The 16,635-nt window shown below is 40.8% G+C and overlaps 1 protein-coding gene across 2 annotated transcripts in view; it reads left to right on the plus strand.

The window, feature by feature from the left end:
* Abcb11 (ATP binding cassette subfamily B member 11) overlaps positions 1-16,635 on the plus strand; it is a 64,497-nt gene that overhangs the window by 31,219 nt on the left and 16,643 nt on the right. Inside the window, exons 13-18 of one of the 2 annotated variants that reach the window (XM_057755400.1) lie at positions 405-608; positions 3,136-3,306; positions 3,719-3,920; positions 4,758-4,827; positions 8,785-8,884; positions 13,944-14,096. In XM_057755400.1, the coding sequence (XP_057611383.1) occupies positions 405-608; positions 3,136-3,306; positions 3,719-3,920; positions 4,758-4,827; positions 8,785-8,884; positions 13,944-14,096 (900 nt within the window). The remainder of the gene's footprint in view (positions 1-404; positions 609-3,135; positions 3,307-3,718; positions 3,921-4,757; positions 4,828-8,784; positions 8,885-13,943; positions 14,097-16,635) is intronic. The other variant, XM_057755401.1, reaches the window with a different exon arrangement.

The raw sequence follows: 16,635 nt of genomic DNA on the forward strand, positions 1-16,635 counted from the left end.
ATCAGATTAGGCAGCAAGATTTCCTATAAAGCACACACCTACAAGATAGGAACTATTGCTTACTTTTATTGTACCTTTTGAAGTCCCTTTTTGGTCACGAACCAAAAGACAATAAACGTACGCAGAGTATGGTGAGCAACTGGCTACTCTTCAGAGGAATTAAAAATGTGCCATTTCTGAGGCTACCAATGAGAAATTAAGTGGGTTTTACAACACCCGTGTTTTGACAATGAACTTTTTATTTCAATTATATCCTTATATAAATAGCCACATTTCCATGGGAACTGTTTCTATTATCGTCTTGTTATTCTCTGCTTATTCTCCCCAGTGGCTAAGTATCACCTAACGTTATAATTCAGAAGCTTGAGGGACTCCAAGCTGTGTGACACTCTTCTGCCCTCTAGGTGACTCTGGATGGCCATGACATTCGCTCTCTGAACACCCGGTGGCTGAGGGATCAGATTGGGGTGGTAGAACAGGAGCCGGTTCTGTTCTCTACCACGATCGCAGAAAATATCCGTTATGGCAGAGAGGAAGCAACGATGGAAGACATAGTCCAAGCTGCCAAGGAGGCCAATGCTTACAACTTCATTATGGCCCTGCCACAGGTACCCTCCTTATAGTCCAGGGGAACGCAGACATCACCAAAGGAGGAATATGTCATTTTCATTTGAATCCTCAGTCCTTAAATTCTTAATAGCGGGCTCTAGATTTACATCTGGAAATGTACCATGCTTTCCCTTTCATGTAAAAATATGTCATTTATATAGTTGCCATCTTCCAAACTGGAGATCTCTCTTTCAAAAACCCCCTTTGATGTAGATAGAATTTCTTGGTCTACCTATTAAGCAAGTATTGGAAATATTGCAATATTTGTCATGAAGCAATGCTCGAGAAATGTTTTCTTACTTGTTAGTCACCTGCCAGTTACTGTGACAAAATACCCAAGATAAGCCAGTTATAAGGAAGAAGATCTATTTGGGCATATGGTTTTGGTCAAAGGTCAGCGGTTTCCTTTGCTTGTGGCAAGATAGAACATAACTGTGGGGAGTATGTAACACAGCATAACAGGTCACCTCTCAGAAGCCAGGAAGCCAAGGGAGAGAGAGAAAGAGAGAGAGAGGGCAGAGTCCTGATGTCTCTTTCAAGGGTATAGGCCCCTCCTGCTCAGTGGAATAACTTCCTTCCACAGTCACTCCTAAAAGGTTCTACTGGCTCCCAATAATGCCACAAGGTAGTACCAACTACTTGATAAGAAGCAGCTTCAGAAAGGAAGGGTTTTTCTAACAGTTTGAGGACATGGTCTAACATGGCAGGGATGGTGTGGAGGCATGAGCATGTCCCAGCTGGTCACACGTGTTTGTGGGCAGGGAGTTGAGAGAGATGGATGCTGGCGCTGAGCCAGCTTTCTATTTCCCTTTTCAAACCCAGTCCATGGGAGAGTGGTCATCTGTATTCAGGCTGGGTCTCCTCTTTGCTGACTATCATTTTTGGAAATGTCCTCAAAATCTACACAGAGGTGTGTCTCCTATGTGGTTTCAAATCCCATTGAGTTGTCAAGGAACACTGCAGAAACATTGATGATATAAATCATAACCTACCACTGTCCTTATGCTTCCGTTTTCTTGTACGTACACAGCTTAACTATTGTGCTCTTAAACCTGAGCCTCACAAATTTAAGAGTTCACCGTTAAATCTCCATTCTGTGCGATCACCATGTCTACAAAAGCTGGCTCTATATTATATCTACAGTATTTGCCTTGATGGTCTGCTAAGTCAAAGGACAATTGCTAATAGTATACACAAGCTTTTCTCTAACATGTCACATCTACTAGCTCTTAACCCTTACACCTTGCCGTGTAGCAACTACTATTATGTCCATCTGCAGATGGATAACGATGTTCTGTGAGGTCAGTAACTGCCCCGAATTATATATCTGTAAACAAGGAAGTCACAGCAGATGGTCCAGCTCCAGAGTCACTGACCTTCGATATATCACCGTCACCCTCTGAGTTAGCTAGGGTATTATTGCTGTGAAGAGACATCATGGCTACAGCCACCCGTATGAAGAAAAACATTTAATTGGGGCTGGCTTACAGTTCAGAGGTTTAGTCCATTATAGATATGGCGAAAAGCATGGTGACATACAGGCAGGCATAATACTGGTAGTTGAGAGTTCAATATATGGATCCACAGGTAGAAGGAAGAGAGAGCGCCTCTGGACCTGACTTGAGCTTCTGAAACCTCAAAAACCCCATCCCTCAGTAACACACTTCCTTCAAAAAGGCCACATGTACTCCATTAAGGCCACACATCTCAAACCTTTCAAATAATGCCACTCCGTATGAGCCTATGGGGCCATTTTCATTCAAACTACCACACCTTCTAAATCACCTTTCTAAGTAGCATTGTTGCTATGAGAATGCTATGGTCTAATAGCTAATGTGAATAAAACTTTAGAGTTACACTGCTTCAAATTCTCCACCTTCTAGCTTTATGAGCTTCTGCCAAGTTAGTTTAACCCTTTGTGCTCAGAATTTCTTTGTTCAACCAGTAAGACAAATAGCAGTACTTGCCTCCCGGGGTTTTGTGAGGACTGCATGAGACAATGTCTGTAGAATTTCAGCACCATGCTTTGTCTGTGGTAGGGAACTCAACTCTTATGGACCAACACCAAGAAAGTCAAGAATCTGACGTCTAACACTCCACTGCTAAATTTCAGCGTGGACTTGGTCAGGACTTGCTGTCCCAGCAAGAAGTATGAAACTAGTTTGATCTTACATTCACAATATAAAGACAGCTTAAGCATTGTGTTTTGCTGTTTTTTTTTCAGCAGTAAGAAAGGTGCCAGGATTGCGAAACTGTGACTTAGTCCTCTATGACGGATTTACAAGGCTGATTAATTTTCATTTTGGTTGAAAATTTTTATTTGAATATGAACTAAAAAGGAACATGCACACAGTTCAAGGCATTAACTATCTCACATGCAAATATTGCTTGGTTAATTCATTTTGGAAAGGATATTTCTTTCAGTAAAAGTTGGACCCATAAAAATTCGCACCTGAGGAAAACAAGTTAGAAGGGGTACTGGATTGCTGTCAGGACCCATCAACTCTTCTCCCTCATGATTCTTAGCAATTTGACACCCTTGTTGGAGAAGGAGGAGGCCATATGAGTGGTGGCCAGAAACAAAGGGTGGCCATCGCTCGGGCTCTCATCCGGAATCCCAAGATCCTGCTTTTGGACATGGCCACCTCAGCGCTGGACAATGAGAGTGAAGCCAGAGTACAAGGAGCACTGAATAAGGTTTGTGGAGAGTCAGTTCATTTCTCAGGCCCCTCAAGGAGGGGATGATTCCAACAGATCAGTACACCCAGTCTGAAATTTTATAAAATATTGGTCAGATGCCATCTATTTTGAGTTGAACAGAACATAGTTGTAATTTATTCCCCAAAGATACAATATAAAATTAAAACTCAAATGAAGTGTAACATGGTTTAACCACCACACCAAAGCTATTAAGCTATTGATTAATTACTATCAGGTCAATCTGTGACGAGACTTATGGCTATAAGAAACAGTTGGCTACTTCTGACATACGCACAGCCTGTTTAGGATGTTCCTAGGATCCACAGCTGACTTCCTTGTGGACTCAGGGGTGGTGTGAAACTTGGTGTTGGCCCTGTCCTGTTTAAGGGTACACCATGTCTTCTTACAGATTCAACATGAACACACAATCGTCTCAGTCGCCCATCGCCTATCAACAGTCAGAGCTGCAGACGTGATCATTGGTATGGAACACGGAGCAGCCGTGGAAAGAGGCACCCATGAAGAATTGTTAGAAAGGAAAGGTGTCTACTTCATGCTCGTGACCCTGCAAAGCCAAGGAGATGAACCCCACAAAGAAAAGGATGTAAAGGGTAAGTACCTTTTCCCTTTGGCCTTCTACAAATAATTAACGTCTATGGTATTGGATGAATCCACACACTTGTGAATATGTACTGCGTATTCTCCCAAAGCCCATTTGTCATTACACAGTTGAGAGGGGAAGTAAATCAAACATGGAAGGTTAAGTTACCAAGTCACAGGGCAGAACCCACAGTCCTCGCTTTTCAACTCTACCATTTTTCCAGTAGAACAGGCTTTCTGGATGTGTCAGACATATGGGGGGTTCTCATTATCATTGTGTGACTTAAATAATGACTAAATCTTTTACACTTATTTCCAAATGGAGATTGACACTCCAGGCCCTACCATGCCTTCTCTTCCTTAGTCTGGAACTTTCAGACCTAGTGGTTATCCTGAGCTAATTCATCAGCCACTCTTGACTTTCTCCACCGTCTCCCATGTGGGCTCATGAATAGCATTAGGCATAACTATTGCACATGCTTAACATCCATGAAATCTGTAAGCTTTGAATGTTTGCTGGTTATATCAATGTTTTTTGTTTGTTTCTTTGTTTTTTCTAACTTTAGTAAGTTTTCATTAATTTTTTAAAAATTCATTCTAAAAGATACTCACGTCTATGCAGAGAACAACCAGCCAGCACATATTTCATACAAGTCAATCTTACTGAGTACTTTGAATTTTTTTTGTGGTGTTGGACAAATTTCAAGGTTTATTTATTGCAATAGGTTAATAGAATGTTTGGATATTCCATGCAGTAGTTACCTTCTAGGCAAACAGTAGAGTAATCTATGTAAATACAGCCCTGCTTATCATGTGTGCTAAGGAATGGCTTGTCTTGTGTTAAACAGAAAAAGATGCAACTGAAGGTGGTACACTCGAGAGGACTTTCATCAGAGGGAGCTATCGGGAGAGCTTAAGGTAAGCCCAAGCCACGGGAGCTTGTTACAGTTGTGGTCCTTCGGCAATATCTCAGCTTTAAGAAGGAAACCCTTTGCAGACTCCAGGTCTTGTGATGTAAGAGTATGTCACTTTGTTTAACCTTGTCATTTCATCTGTTGAGAGGAGGGCCATGATAGAGGACTCTCTGATTAAAATGTTTATTGCGCTTAGAATAGATATTTTATTATTTGTTATAATGTTAGTTTTAGGTGGATGAGTGTTTTGCCTGTATGTATTTTTGTCCACATGTATGTGCTTGATGCCTACAGAGGTCAGGAGAGGGAATTGACTCCCTGGGACTGGAGTTAGAGATGATTGTAAGCCACCAATCACGCGGATGCTGGGAATCGAAACCTGGAGAGCAGTGAGTGCTCTTACTCATTGATCCCTCTCTCTGACCCCTAGAATAGGAATTTTAAAAACAACTAGGGTAACTTGGTACTGATATCCATATACTTGGGAAGCTGAGACAGGAAGATCACAAGTTCAAGGCTAGCTTGAACTACATTGTGAGACCTTATCTCAGGAGAAAACATATAAACAATTACAAACAAACTACCAGATACCCAGTCTTTCCCCACAAAGTTCAACCACTGTTTGAAACACTCTTATTTGAAGGCGATCTTCACCCATTTAACTCTGTTCTTTATCTTGAGTGAGAAGTAATTGAATTACTAACACTTCTGCTCCCAGAGTAAGGCATTTGGGCTCAAATCATTCTTTAACTGGATGGAATAAAATCCATGTTTTAACTTTTAAAGAGGGTGTCCCCAACTGAGATATTTATTTTCCTGTGTTTTCATATGCAACTATTCACTTTCAAAACATACTTTGGAGTGTGCTGTCAGTGAGATTGTGAATCATTGTTTGTATGTTGGTTTAAGACTTTTATTTTAAAATTTTCTAGCATTAAAGTTATGTATTAAGAATTCTGTCTAGAAATATCTATCTGTGTTCATGAAAATATTGTTAAAACATTGTACCCTTTAGTCAAAAAACTGCAGTAAGTTATGCTGATGCATCTCACTGCCATTTGCCTCGCCATTTCCAAGATATGAAAGACTGTGCTCAGACTCAGTATAGGACTTGCTCATTCAAGATGGCTACTTGTTTACTGAGAAGGAGTTAAAGCTGCTTAAAATAGAACATTCTGATAAAAGCTTCAAGTAGTCAAAATGATTTTATTTATTGTTCGTTTCTAAGGAATAATTTACTAAAAAGTATTTGTACCTATTTCAAATATGGATAGATTTTTTTTCATATTTTTCAAATATGGAAAGATAATGTATCTTTTCTTTATAGATCTAAATTCTCAGACTTGTTTTTTTCTTCTTCTTTAGAACAAATCTACTGAAGAAAAAGAAAAAAATTTTAAAGAAGTGTTAGCTTTATTGAGCTGGAAAACAAAGCAGACTTGTTTTTTCTACTGAAGAAAAAGAAAAAAATTTTAAAGAAGTGTTAGCTTTATTGAGCTGGAAAACAAAGCATTATCTTTGAATTCTATATAGCAGAAGATGTAGATATTACCAGAATTGTTAGGTACATATTATAGACATGTGGCACTATGTTTGATCATCTCAGTATGTTTAATGGTAAGCAAAATACGAGAATCACAACTTGAAGAGAACAACTGCTTTCTTGAACACAAACAATGACTGGGCACCTCTCTCAACCATTGGGTTAAAATGGCATGTATCTTGTGGTCTTGCCAACAGGAAAGTCAATGTTTTGTTTATTTTTAAGAACAAAATTCTGTCCATTTGAAGAAGTTTATGATGAAAAACAGATAACCATTTTCACATAAATGTCTCTTAGTTTGCTATATTGCCCACAAATTCTACATTTTAATGACTAGGATTAAAAAATCCAGAAAGGCAAACTACATACAAAAAGTAGCTATTAACCTCCTGCAGAGAAAGATTTATAACTTTGAATAAGGAGTTCTATTAAAAATATCTCATTGTAAGGGGTGACAAGATTTTCTTCTAGAAGATGACTAGATGAAATGTTAATTTGTATCTTGTTTCTTGGGCTACAGTCTGTCTGAGAGCTGAGCTTTTCTTCAACAATATACTTTAGGTTCAAAAACAAGTTAATTAGCAACAGAAAATAATTTCCTAAATAACAATGTTGAGAAAGAGAGAAAGAGCATTTATCTCCCCAAATTAGCTGTTTTTATTTGCAGTGAAAAGTGGCATACAACTTGTGACAAAGTGGGGGTTTCTTAAGGAGGAGTGTTGCACAATTTCTGAAAATGGGCATGGTGGAATCTTACCGCCATGTTTCCGATAAAGCACATTGAGCACCAGCTGGTAGGCAGAGCCCTTGCCCTGCACTTTCTGCTCATGGTCTCATCACAGTCTCTGCTAGAGAGGTGGAAGGGTTTGAGGAATAAGAGAGAGGGAGATTTAAGAACTCACAGGCAGGTCTTCCTACATCTGGAACTGGGTACTAAACACTCAATTAAATATTGACATTGCCAACTGCTGTGAGTTTGATTAGACCCATGGCTTTGAGTTTCACTCATATCATACGTCCCATGATGCCCCTACGCTCCCCCTGTGATCTCCAGGTGACACAGCCTTCTTCAGAGTCTGGAGATGTCCCAGCACGAGTTACCTAACCCAAAGCAATAACTCTGTATGTCTCCTCTCCATATCACTCCGAGTCAGAGTAAGTTCAACATCCCAGAGATTAGATTGGGGACAGTTAATCAGGTTTTGGGAGTGATTTTCTTCTTGATCATAATGAGGCTTGGCCAGAGTTTGAATGTGCAGGATTAAAGAAGAGGAGACTTCTGGGAAATGGATAGAGTTGAACCTGGGTGACTAAGAGGGAGGCCATTCACACAGGGTGGGAAGGGATTAGTGTGATGAAGCTGGCATGGTACTGATTTCTTGGGAAGCCTGGATAAGCAGATAGTGGCTGGTACCATCTTGGCATAGTACAAATAATAGAGTACATGTAAATTATTCCATCTAGAGTTGGAACAAGAGACATGGTCCCTTCACCTCGATCATCTCTCTCCTTACACTGTATTACTTCCAATTAAGTCTTCCAACACAAATTTAACTACTCAAAATTTCTGCACAGCGCCCACCAGATTTTTTCCTTACACTAGCATTAATTACATGTGTTATTCTCTGGGATTTAAACTCCTTGAGAAAGATGTCTGTGGTTTGGCTAGTCTTTGTGTTCCCTTGGATTTTTACATGCTGTAGGGACCCAATGGATTGCAGATGAATGAACAAATGCACTAAGCTAAATTATATTTCAATAAGTTTTTGCTGATTCCTTTCTATGGACAGTCGAAATACACTTCAAACCTAACTTGGAAGCTCTTTGGCCCGGTTGCCATGTGACCTAGAAAACCTAGAGATAGTTTTACTGAGAACCCTATGTTTATCTCACATGTATCCAGATGACCTCTCCCTAAAGGGGAGAAGGGCAGGAAGAGGGTGAGAATGAGGAAGACGTGGGAGAGGAAGAATAGGAAGAGAAATAGAGACGCAGGGAGACATAGAGACAGAGACAGGCAGAGACTGTAGGACAATAGAAATGAAACCCCAAACCAGAAAGAAATACAAGCACTAACCTCACCTTTGCCATGGTAGCAGCTGAAAGAACCATCTGGACTCTGAATACATTTGAGTCTTGGGCAGTTTTCAGTAGGTTGATGGGAAGTGTTTCTCCCTTTGCCCTTTCCCTCCCTGGTATACCCTGAATCTGGATGGAGTAGCGACAGAGCTTGAGTTGAGAGAAATCTACCCACTTTACTCTGACCGAAGATAAACTTCATCAAACCTTACTTGGACGCTCCTTGCCCTATTGATGCGATGTGTGATGTAAACTGGGACACCAGTTGAGTCCAGTTACAACCTGCTTGCCATCTATAGCCTATCTTGTCTTACTGTTTTTGTTTTTGTTTTTTTCCAGAGCCTCCATCCGGCAACGTTCCAAGTCTCAACTTTCTCATCTGACCCACGACCCTCCATTGGCTGTTGCTGATCATAGATCTACTTATGACGACAGCAAGGTCAGACACCCATTGTCTGGGGAGGGGGTTGGGGCGTGGGAGGAGTTTTTCCCAGATGCCCAATCTATCTTTAAGTAAATGTGCTTCCTGGGTGTATAGTAATGACTCACTAAGTCAGATCAAATAGGAGGTTATCAGGACCTAGTCAAAACTCAGTATTTTGCCGGGCGGTGGTGGCGCACGCCTTTAATCCCAGCACTTGGGAAGCAGAGGCAGGCAGATCTCTGGGAGTTCAAGGCCAGTCTGGTCTACAAGAGCTAGTTCCGGGACAGGCACCAAAGCTACAGAGAAACCCTGTCTCGAAAAACAAAAAACAAAACAAAACAAAAAAAAAAACTCAGTATTTTACACACACACACACACACACACCCCATGCAAAAAACAGAGATTCACTAATTTCTCTGAAGAACATATTTTAAGTTAAACTGAATTGTTAAGGGATTGCTGCCAATTTTTAGATGAATAATTATTAAAAAAAAACACAGAAAATATGTTTCTTAACCATTTATAGCAAATGATTTGTTTTTACAGAGGTAACTTTTTAAAGTTTTAAATAATACCTCAAATCATTTTATTTCTTAAAATATTTGATAAAACTATACCTAATACAAATTGTCACAGGTTTTAAATACAAAGGCACGCTCATGAGAATGTAAGCATTCTGCTGTTGCAGACATCGTCCTTCGGACCGGGGACCATGTGCTAAGCCCCAAGTCTTTCTCACCTTGGGCGTATTCACTCTTGGTCCCCCATATGCCCTTCATTAGAACCTCAGCATGGAACTCTTCCTTTTTGAAGCCATTCTCTTTCCTCTCACTAAATCTTAGACCTTAGACCTCCTGACCCATTGCATCTGCGTTGAATCTTTACTTTGCCCAGTGCCTTGTAGCAAGGTTTTTGTTTGCTTATTTGTTTTTATTTTTGTTTTTAACTGGAATGAAAAATTGAGTTTCTGTGATGAAAATGAAGCCCAAACTCTTCTATGTACTGAATCAAATAAGCCAGGGAATATTTTAATTATAAGTACATCCATTATGCATGATGCAATCTCAAGATGCCCTCAATAAAATCCCAACTTGTGAACCTATTAAGACATCATTACAAACACTGGCTCACAGAGGAGAAATGTGGGGCAATTTTTTGAATGATCGCCTTTAAGATCTTATGAAAGATGGGTTATTAAGGCTCTCTCCTGTCTTGCTCTACTAACATAGAATGGTGATCTTAATGTTGAATTAATTCCATAGAACCTTCTTTCTCAGGAGTTGGCAGGATGAGTCATGGTGAGGGAGCCCACATGTGTAATGGTAATTTCTGACCAGGGTGAAGCTCTTCTTTTGGTGCCAGAATTAATTATTTCATTTATGTTCATGGCACTAGGAGTGAAACAACTGAAATCGTTTGGGTGGTGCTGGCACAACTTTGAAAAGATGACATTTGTTGTTTTCTCTTGCAAAGGAGATAAAAACGAAAACGGGGAAAAGATGTTGAGAAGCTGATATTATGATGTTCAAACTCCAAAAGGAAATGATCTGTTGTCTCCCTGATACTTCTTGTGTATACAGTAACTGTATCAGAGTCCTTCGACTTGAAGGAAATTTAAAGCAAAGACTGTAACACAATTTAACTAATGGGATTCCCATTTATTTGTTTTTTAACTAATCAATTTTTAATCCTAAGGAGTCACTGTGTGAGACGGTGTGACTTTGTTTTAGTATTTCAAAGTATTCTAACACTTAACTAAAGTCTACAAGGCCAAGCAGGATTCTCCTTCTTTCTCATTCAGCTGGAGAAGGCAGGCTTTGCTTTCTGTGGAGAGGGAAAACATCTGTTGTGTTGCTAAAGGTTCCACTTCCACAAAGCAATTACCTCCACCTTGTGGTTCCTCAGGGTATTTACAGAACATGGAGAAGGGCTAAGGTTTAAGCTGATATAAACCCAAAGTGGGTAACTCATCCAGAGTCAGCTAGTGACAGAGCTATGCTGGTTCTCTTTCTCCAAGCAGTATCTTTAGCTCCCATGAATGGTATCAGATGGTAGATATCCTGACCAGGTTAAGTTTAGGATTAGGGAACATCTACAGATCAGAGGTTTTTTTCAGTCTCTAATATTTATGAATCTTTTTCAGTAAAATTGACATGCATGTATGCATACATACTTACATACGTGAGAAAAGTGGAATATATATAAATGAAGTCAGGATGAGTTTATTAGATGCTTGTAGCTTCATCATTGCTGACTTACCGGGTTTAGTCCTAGCTTAAGACATAGGACAGAAACAGGATTCATAAAAATGGCTGTATGTGCAGCTGGGTGGTGGTGGCGCACGCCTTTAATCCCAGCACTTGGGAGGCAGAGGCAGGCAGATCTCTGTGAGTTCAAAACCAGCCTGGTCTACAAGAGCTAGTTCCAGGACAAGCATCAAAGCTACAGAGAAACCTTGTCTCTAAATAAATAAATAAATAAATAAATAAATAAATAAATAAATAAGGCTGTCCGTGCTTGTTCATCTAGAAAATCTTGGCCTCTTTGTTACATGTGCCACTTCATCATTAAATCTGACAGTCACTATCCAGGTAGGAGACTCCTATTGTTAGAATACAGAAACCAGTGTAAATAAGTATAGAAAGAAGGACATTATATTCCAGTAGGAAGTTTTATTTTACTGTGGCCCACACAAGAGAGCTAAAAAAGAAAATTAGGAAAATCCCGTTGAGCATGGAGCTATCTATATACAGCAGGTCGGAGACCACTGTATCTTCTGGAAAAACTTCAGTTATTATTTATAAAGTATAAAAGATTTTATATTACTTTTTATTCTTCTGTTGTTCATTTAGATGTAACAAATAAAACTCAATAAAATAAGCCATTGTCTGGGGACTGGCTTTCTAGTTTCTCTACTGCTCAAGTTGCTTTTTCTTTTCTTTTTTTTTTTGGAGGGGTTATTTTTATTTTGTTTTGCTTTTTTGAGACAAGGTTTCTCTGTGTAGCCCTTGCTTTCCTGGATCTCTCTCTCTCTCTCTCTCTCTCTCATAGACCAGGCTCGCCTTGAACTCACAGAGATCCACCTCCCTCTGCCTCCCCAGTACTGGGCTTAAAGGTGTTTGCAATGACGTCCTGCAGATGTAACTCTCTTTAAGATCAATTTTTTTTGTAGCCAGTAACAAAAATTATTCAAGTTAACTAGTTTGATTTATTAGTTTATGTTGAAATGAAAACTACAGGGCAAAAATATTCCATTTTGCCCTTAAATATCTCATTGCTTAAGGCTAGGGATACTTTGCTGCAAGAAAACCAGGAATGGTTCCATTTTCTTAGGCTGGAAATGACGTAACCATCCTGCCATTAGGGAACAGGTAGAATTCAGAGAATGTCAACATGACATCTATGAGTCTGCGAGCATCCAGATCTGGACTACCAAAGCCTGCAAAGGTCACTTTTGCCATATTGAAAATCATCCAGTTAGTCCGACACGACCCCAAGGGAGCAGGCAGAATCCACTACAGTCAGAGTGAACACTGAACTACTCAGAACAATAAAGTCTCTGCAGCTTGGCATTTCTGCACTGGCTCCCCAGATCAACTCCCAGTTCCCAAAAGGAGACGCAAAGAGGGCCAGGCAATACAACCTCGAAGTAAATGTTCAGAGGAGAGAACTTACGGGCTTGGGAGCGTGTCTTCTTTCTGGTGGACAGATGCACTGAATGCTTGGGGTTAAGGGAATAGCTCTGTCTTCCAAAGTAGTTGGCCAGTCAAATATCCTCAAAAAGCTGTCTGGACAAAGGTAATTATTGTCTGTGTGCAGAAATATGATATATCCAACCTCCTCATTTTAATGAGATATCCAAGGCCAGAGAGTTGAGTGCTTGGCTGTACATTCTGTGGGTGACCAGACAGGGTTCTCCCAAGAACTCCATTCTTCCTCTGGCTGCTGCACGGGTCCTTTCCTAGGCACCCTCTCTGCAGCATTGATGGCTGAGTTAGTAGGCTGAGATGAAAGAAAGATGAGACAACCGAGCAGGAGCATTTGCTGCATGAGCGAGCAGCAGTGACATTGGGCAAATGTTGAAGGCGACCAAGAGAGAACTCAACAGGGAGACGATGACAAATTCATTACCAGCTCCAGCTGCAGCGGTAATGAAATGGCCGTCGCTTCAGCCTTTCATTTAAGCTGAACTGGTCATGTGGTCTTTGACTTTGTAGAAAAGGGAAACCTTTTCTGAAGCTTTGTACCATTTTCTGTTCCTGATATTTAGCTATATTAACTTGTACTAGTAAAGAAGGACATCCACTAATTATTTTGTGGAATTATTTTTTGTAGCCAATTTTGTATAGATATTGTAATATATTTTAACATAAAAAGTTTAAAAATTAATATAAAGCTGTGTAAATCACCTAGAATCCTTTCTCAGAGTAGATCAACAAATCATTGAATAAATAAGCAAAAAAGATGAAAAATAAAACAAGTTTCTATACATATTCTTGCCTACAAAGGGATGAAAGTTACGAGCTGTGTTAGTCTAATACAAACTGAAAAGGACCAGAGTGGGGAAATCCTGATTAATTTTCACTCTCTGCGGGGAAAATGTGCAGTTCAGAAGCCCAGATTCAGGCCTGCTGCCTTGTGAGCGCTCGTTAAGGAAAACGTCATGAAGACGAGTGCACGGTCGCTGTGGACCAAACGCATCTCGACTCAGATACGCTGTTCTGTACCAGAGCTTTGGCCATCAACTAGCTTAAAGAACCCTGTTTGATATGCATGGGAACTAAACTCGAAGCTTCCCAAAGTTCTTAATGTGTAAGCATACTTAGCAAAGTTGTTTTCAGAGATACAACACACTCCTTCCCGCTTGAGAGTTAGCCGGCGTGCGATTGCGAGCGCTATCCACTCTCTACTTAGTGCCCAGCCCCATCTCAGCCAGGTCACAGTCCCAACCAATACCAGGGACAAGTCACATCTCACGGGTCTCATAATGTGTCAGCCTGCTACTCTTAACCCAGGGGGCGCCAAAGGGTATGAATGTGTCTGGGTAACTGATATAACCCTCTCTTTCCCTAAGGACAAGGACGAAGAGGTTGAACCTGCCCCGGTAAGAAGGATTCTGAAATTCAATGCTCCAGAATGGCACTACATGTTGGTGGGAGCCGTGAGCGCGTCTGTGAACGGGGCAGTCACACCCATCTACTGCTTCATATTCAGCCAGATCCTTGGGGTAAGCAAGCCCTTGGGCTCACTTGATTCTCTTCACAGCTTCTGTTTTCAAACACTGGGTAATGCCGTACCTGACCCAATACCTCTCTGCTCTAACACACTTAGCTCTTTTACTTTTTTATTTTTGGCTAGCTCTCCTGCCCATCCCCAGCACTAAAGGATGAAAAATTTATTGTCTCGCTGGGTGGTGGTAGCACATACTTTTAATCCCAGCCCTCAGTAGGCAGAGGCAGGTAGATCTCTGTGAGTTCGAGGCCAGCCTGGTCTACAGAGCTAGTTCTAGGACAGCCAAGGCAACACAAAGAAACACTATCTTGAAAAAACAAACAAAAATAAATAAATAAATAAATAAATAAATAAATATTTATAGTCTCCACCATACAGAAGATCTGAAGGTGACATTCTCATTTGGTTTGGGCCAGCAAGGGCTCTCAGCCATTAAACCTATGAGAAAATAAATAAATACAGCTACAGATTGAGGCTTGAAAGCAGGCAGCTTTCCTGTATGGGAAGCATGTTTGTTGAATAAGAATACAAAGAGATTCTCGGGCGGTTTTTGATCTTGCTGCCCACTGAGGTACAAAGTTTGACTTAAAGAGCAAGTCACAGTGTGTGCTGTGCGGGTCTCTGCTCTGCTACTGATTGCATTAAAATGGGGATGTGGGAGGAAGTGAGGGGGGGGGGAAGGTCAATAAAGAAGTAAAGCTACAGCAGGGAGAAAGAATAAACTTATTTTAATTTTTCACTTCCTTGGAGTTTTGCTATTCTCTATTTGACTATTGCTATAGCAACAGTGACGAACACTTACTATGTGTTCATTATGTTTCCTAATAACCACTGGATGCCCTGATGCTTCTTATTGCTGTTTTATAGAGGCGGAGCAAACTAAAGCTCAGAGAATTTAGGGGATGGAGCACCTGGTGGAGTTGAGGTTCACATCCTGCCAGGGTGATGTAGAGTCAGGCTTTGTTTACTCCTTGGTACCACAAAATTAGTCATTAAAAGGTTGACACACTTTCATAGTTCTATCTCTTTCTCTCTTACACACACACACACACACACACACACACACACACACACACACGGAGAGACAGAGTTCAAAAATGGAAAACCACACCCTTAAGAACATTGTCAGCTTTCTCAAGGACTTGCCAGCACACCACATTGTCAGAGTAATACTTTGAAAAACTCTCATTTTTGTTCCCTTTTCTACATCCCTCTCTGACAGAAATTAGGACCACAAAAAATAAATGGGTGTGACTTGTATAAAAAGACCTCAATATTCCACTAATAGAATCGTCTGGGCAGAAATGTCCCCGGCCATTTTCGATTACATTACTTTCAGAAAGTCAGGCAGTTGGAAACACAGCTAGAGTTAATTGAGTTTCTGGCTACATGGTGCCACAATCTTTCAGACTGAAAATTTTTTTAAAAATAATTGATGTGTATTTCTTAATTTACTGGTAGGTAGAGTATCCAAATATAAACACACGTTCTTTTATTCACCCAAGAAGCATTTGTGGATGGTCTCCCTTAGGCATCACGCTAGCAACTTGAGAAATTTACGACTGGAATTTCCAGGCAATAAGGAAGGTAATCATTAAACAGAAAGAAAAATAAAGAACACCCACCATCCAACCAATATTTACCCCTGGCTTGCCTACTGGCCACTGTTGCTGGTGTTGGCCTGGGCCAGAGGACAAGAGGAGGCCTTGCCTAGCCTCTCCAGCTACCATTCCAGAAGGGAGCGACTCTTGGTGGACCTCACTGAGCGAGAGGAGCATATGTAGAAAGTGTGCATTAGTCTGAAACCCAGAAGCCGACAGCTTGATGTTGGCTTGTATAAAGAAAAGCCAGAATATTAACTTTTTTACTAATTTTTCCTTTTCTAAAAATATTTAGACAATTTGTTGTTGTCTAAATATTTTGTTGGCAGTTTCATACACACCTATAGTATACTTTGGTCATGTCCTCCCATGTACTTCAGACTCCTTCACGACAGTACCCCTCCTCCCTCCATGGTTTGTTAAAAGATCCACTGGATTTAATCAGGGTTGCTTGCATAGCAGGAGTGGGGGGCTGTTTACTTTACCAGAAGCTGTGACACGAAGAGAAATGACTCCCTCCAGCCCCCAGCCACCATTAACTCCAATAGCTCACCAACTAGAAGTGAGATTTGAGGAACCTCTCCCTAGTCCATGCTGGAATGTTGGTAAGCTTGATCTGCTCAGGTCAACAGAGCTGCTGTGAGTCCATGACCACCAAGGCCACGTCCCTTCAGGAGACAGCTGTTCGCAGCACCCCTGCGGATCCTCCAGCTCTTAGGTTCTTTCTGATACCTCTTCTATGATGTACTCTGAGCTTCATGTGTGTGTGTTGGGGGGGAGTTGATGATGTAACTGAACAAAAGTCCACTGTGTCCGCAAACCTCTTCTCCATTGTCCAGGCATCAGTCAGTAGACATCTGGGCTGATTCCGTTTTCTCGCAATTGAAAACAGAGCTGCAGTGGGCACGGATGCACAAGTGTTCCCACAGCAGG

Source organism: Chionomys nivalis, chromosome 22 (genome assembly GCF_950005125.1).
Source record: "Chionomys nivalis chromosome 22, mChiNiv1.1, whole genome shotgun sequence".
NCBI lineage: Eukaryota > Metazoa > Chordata > Mammalia > Rodentia > Cricetidae > Chionomys > Chionomys nivalis.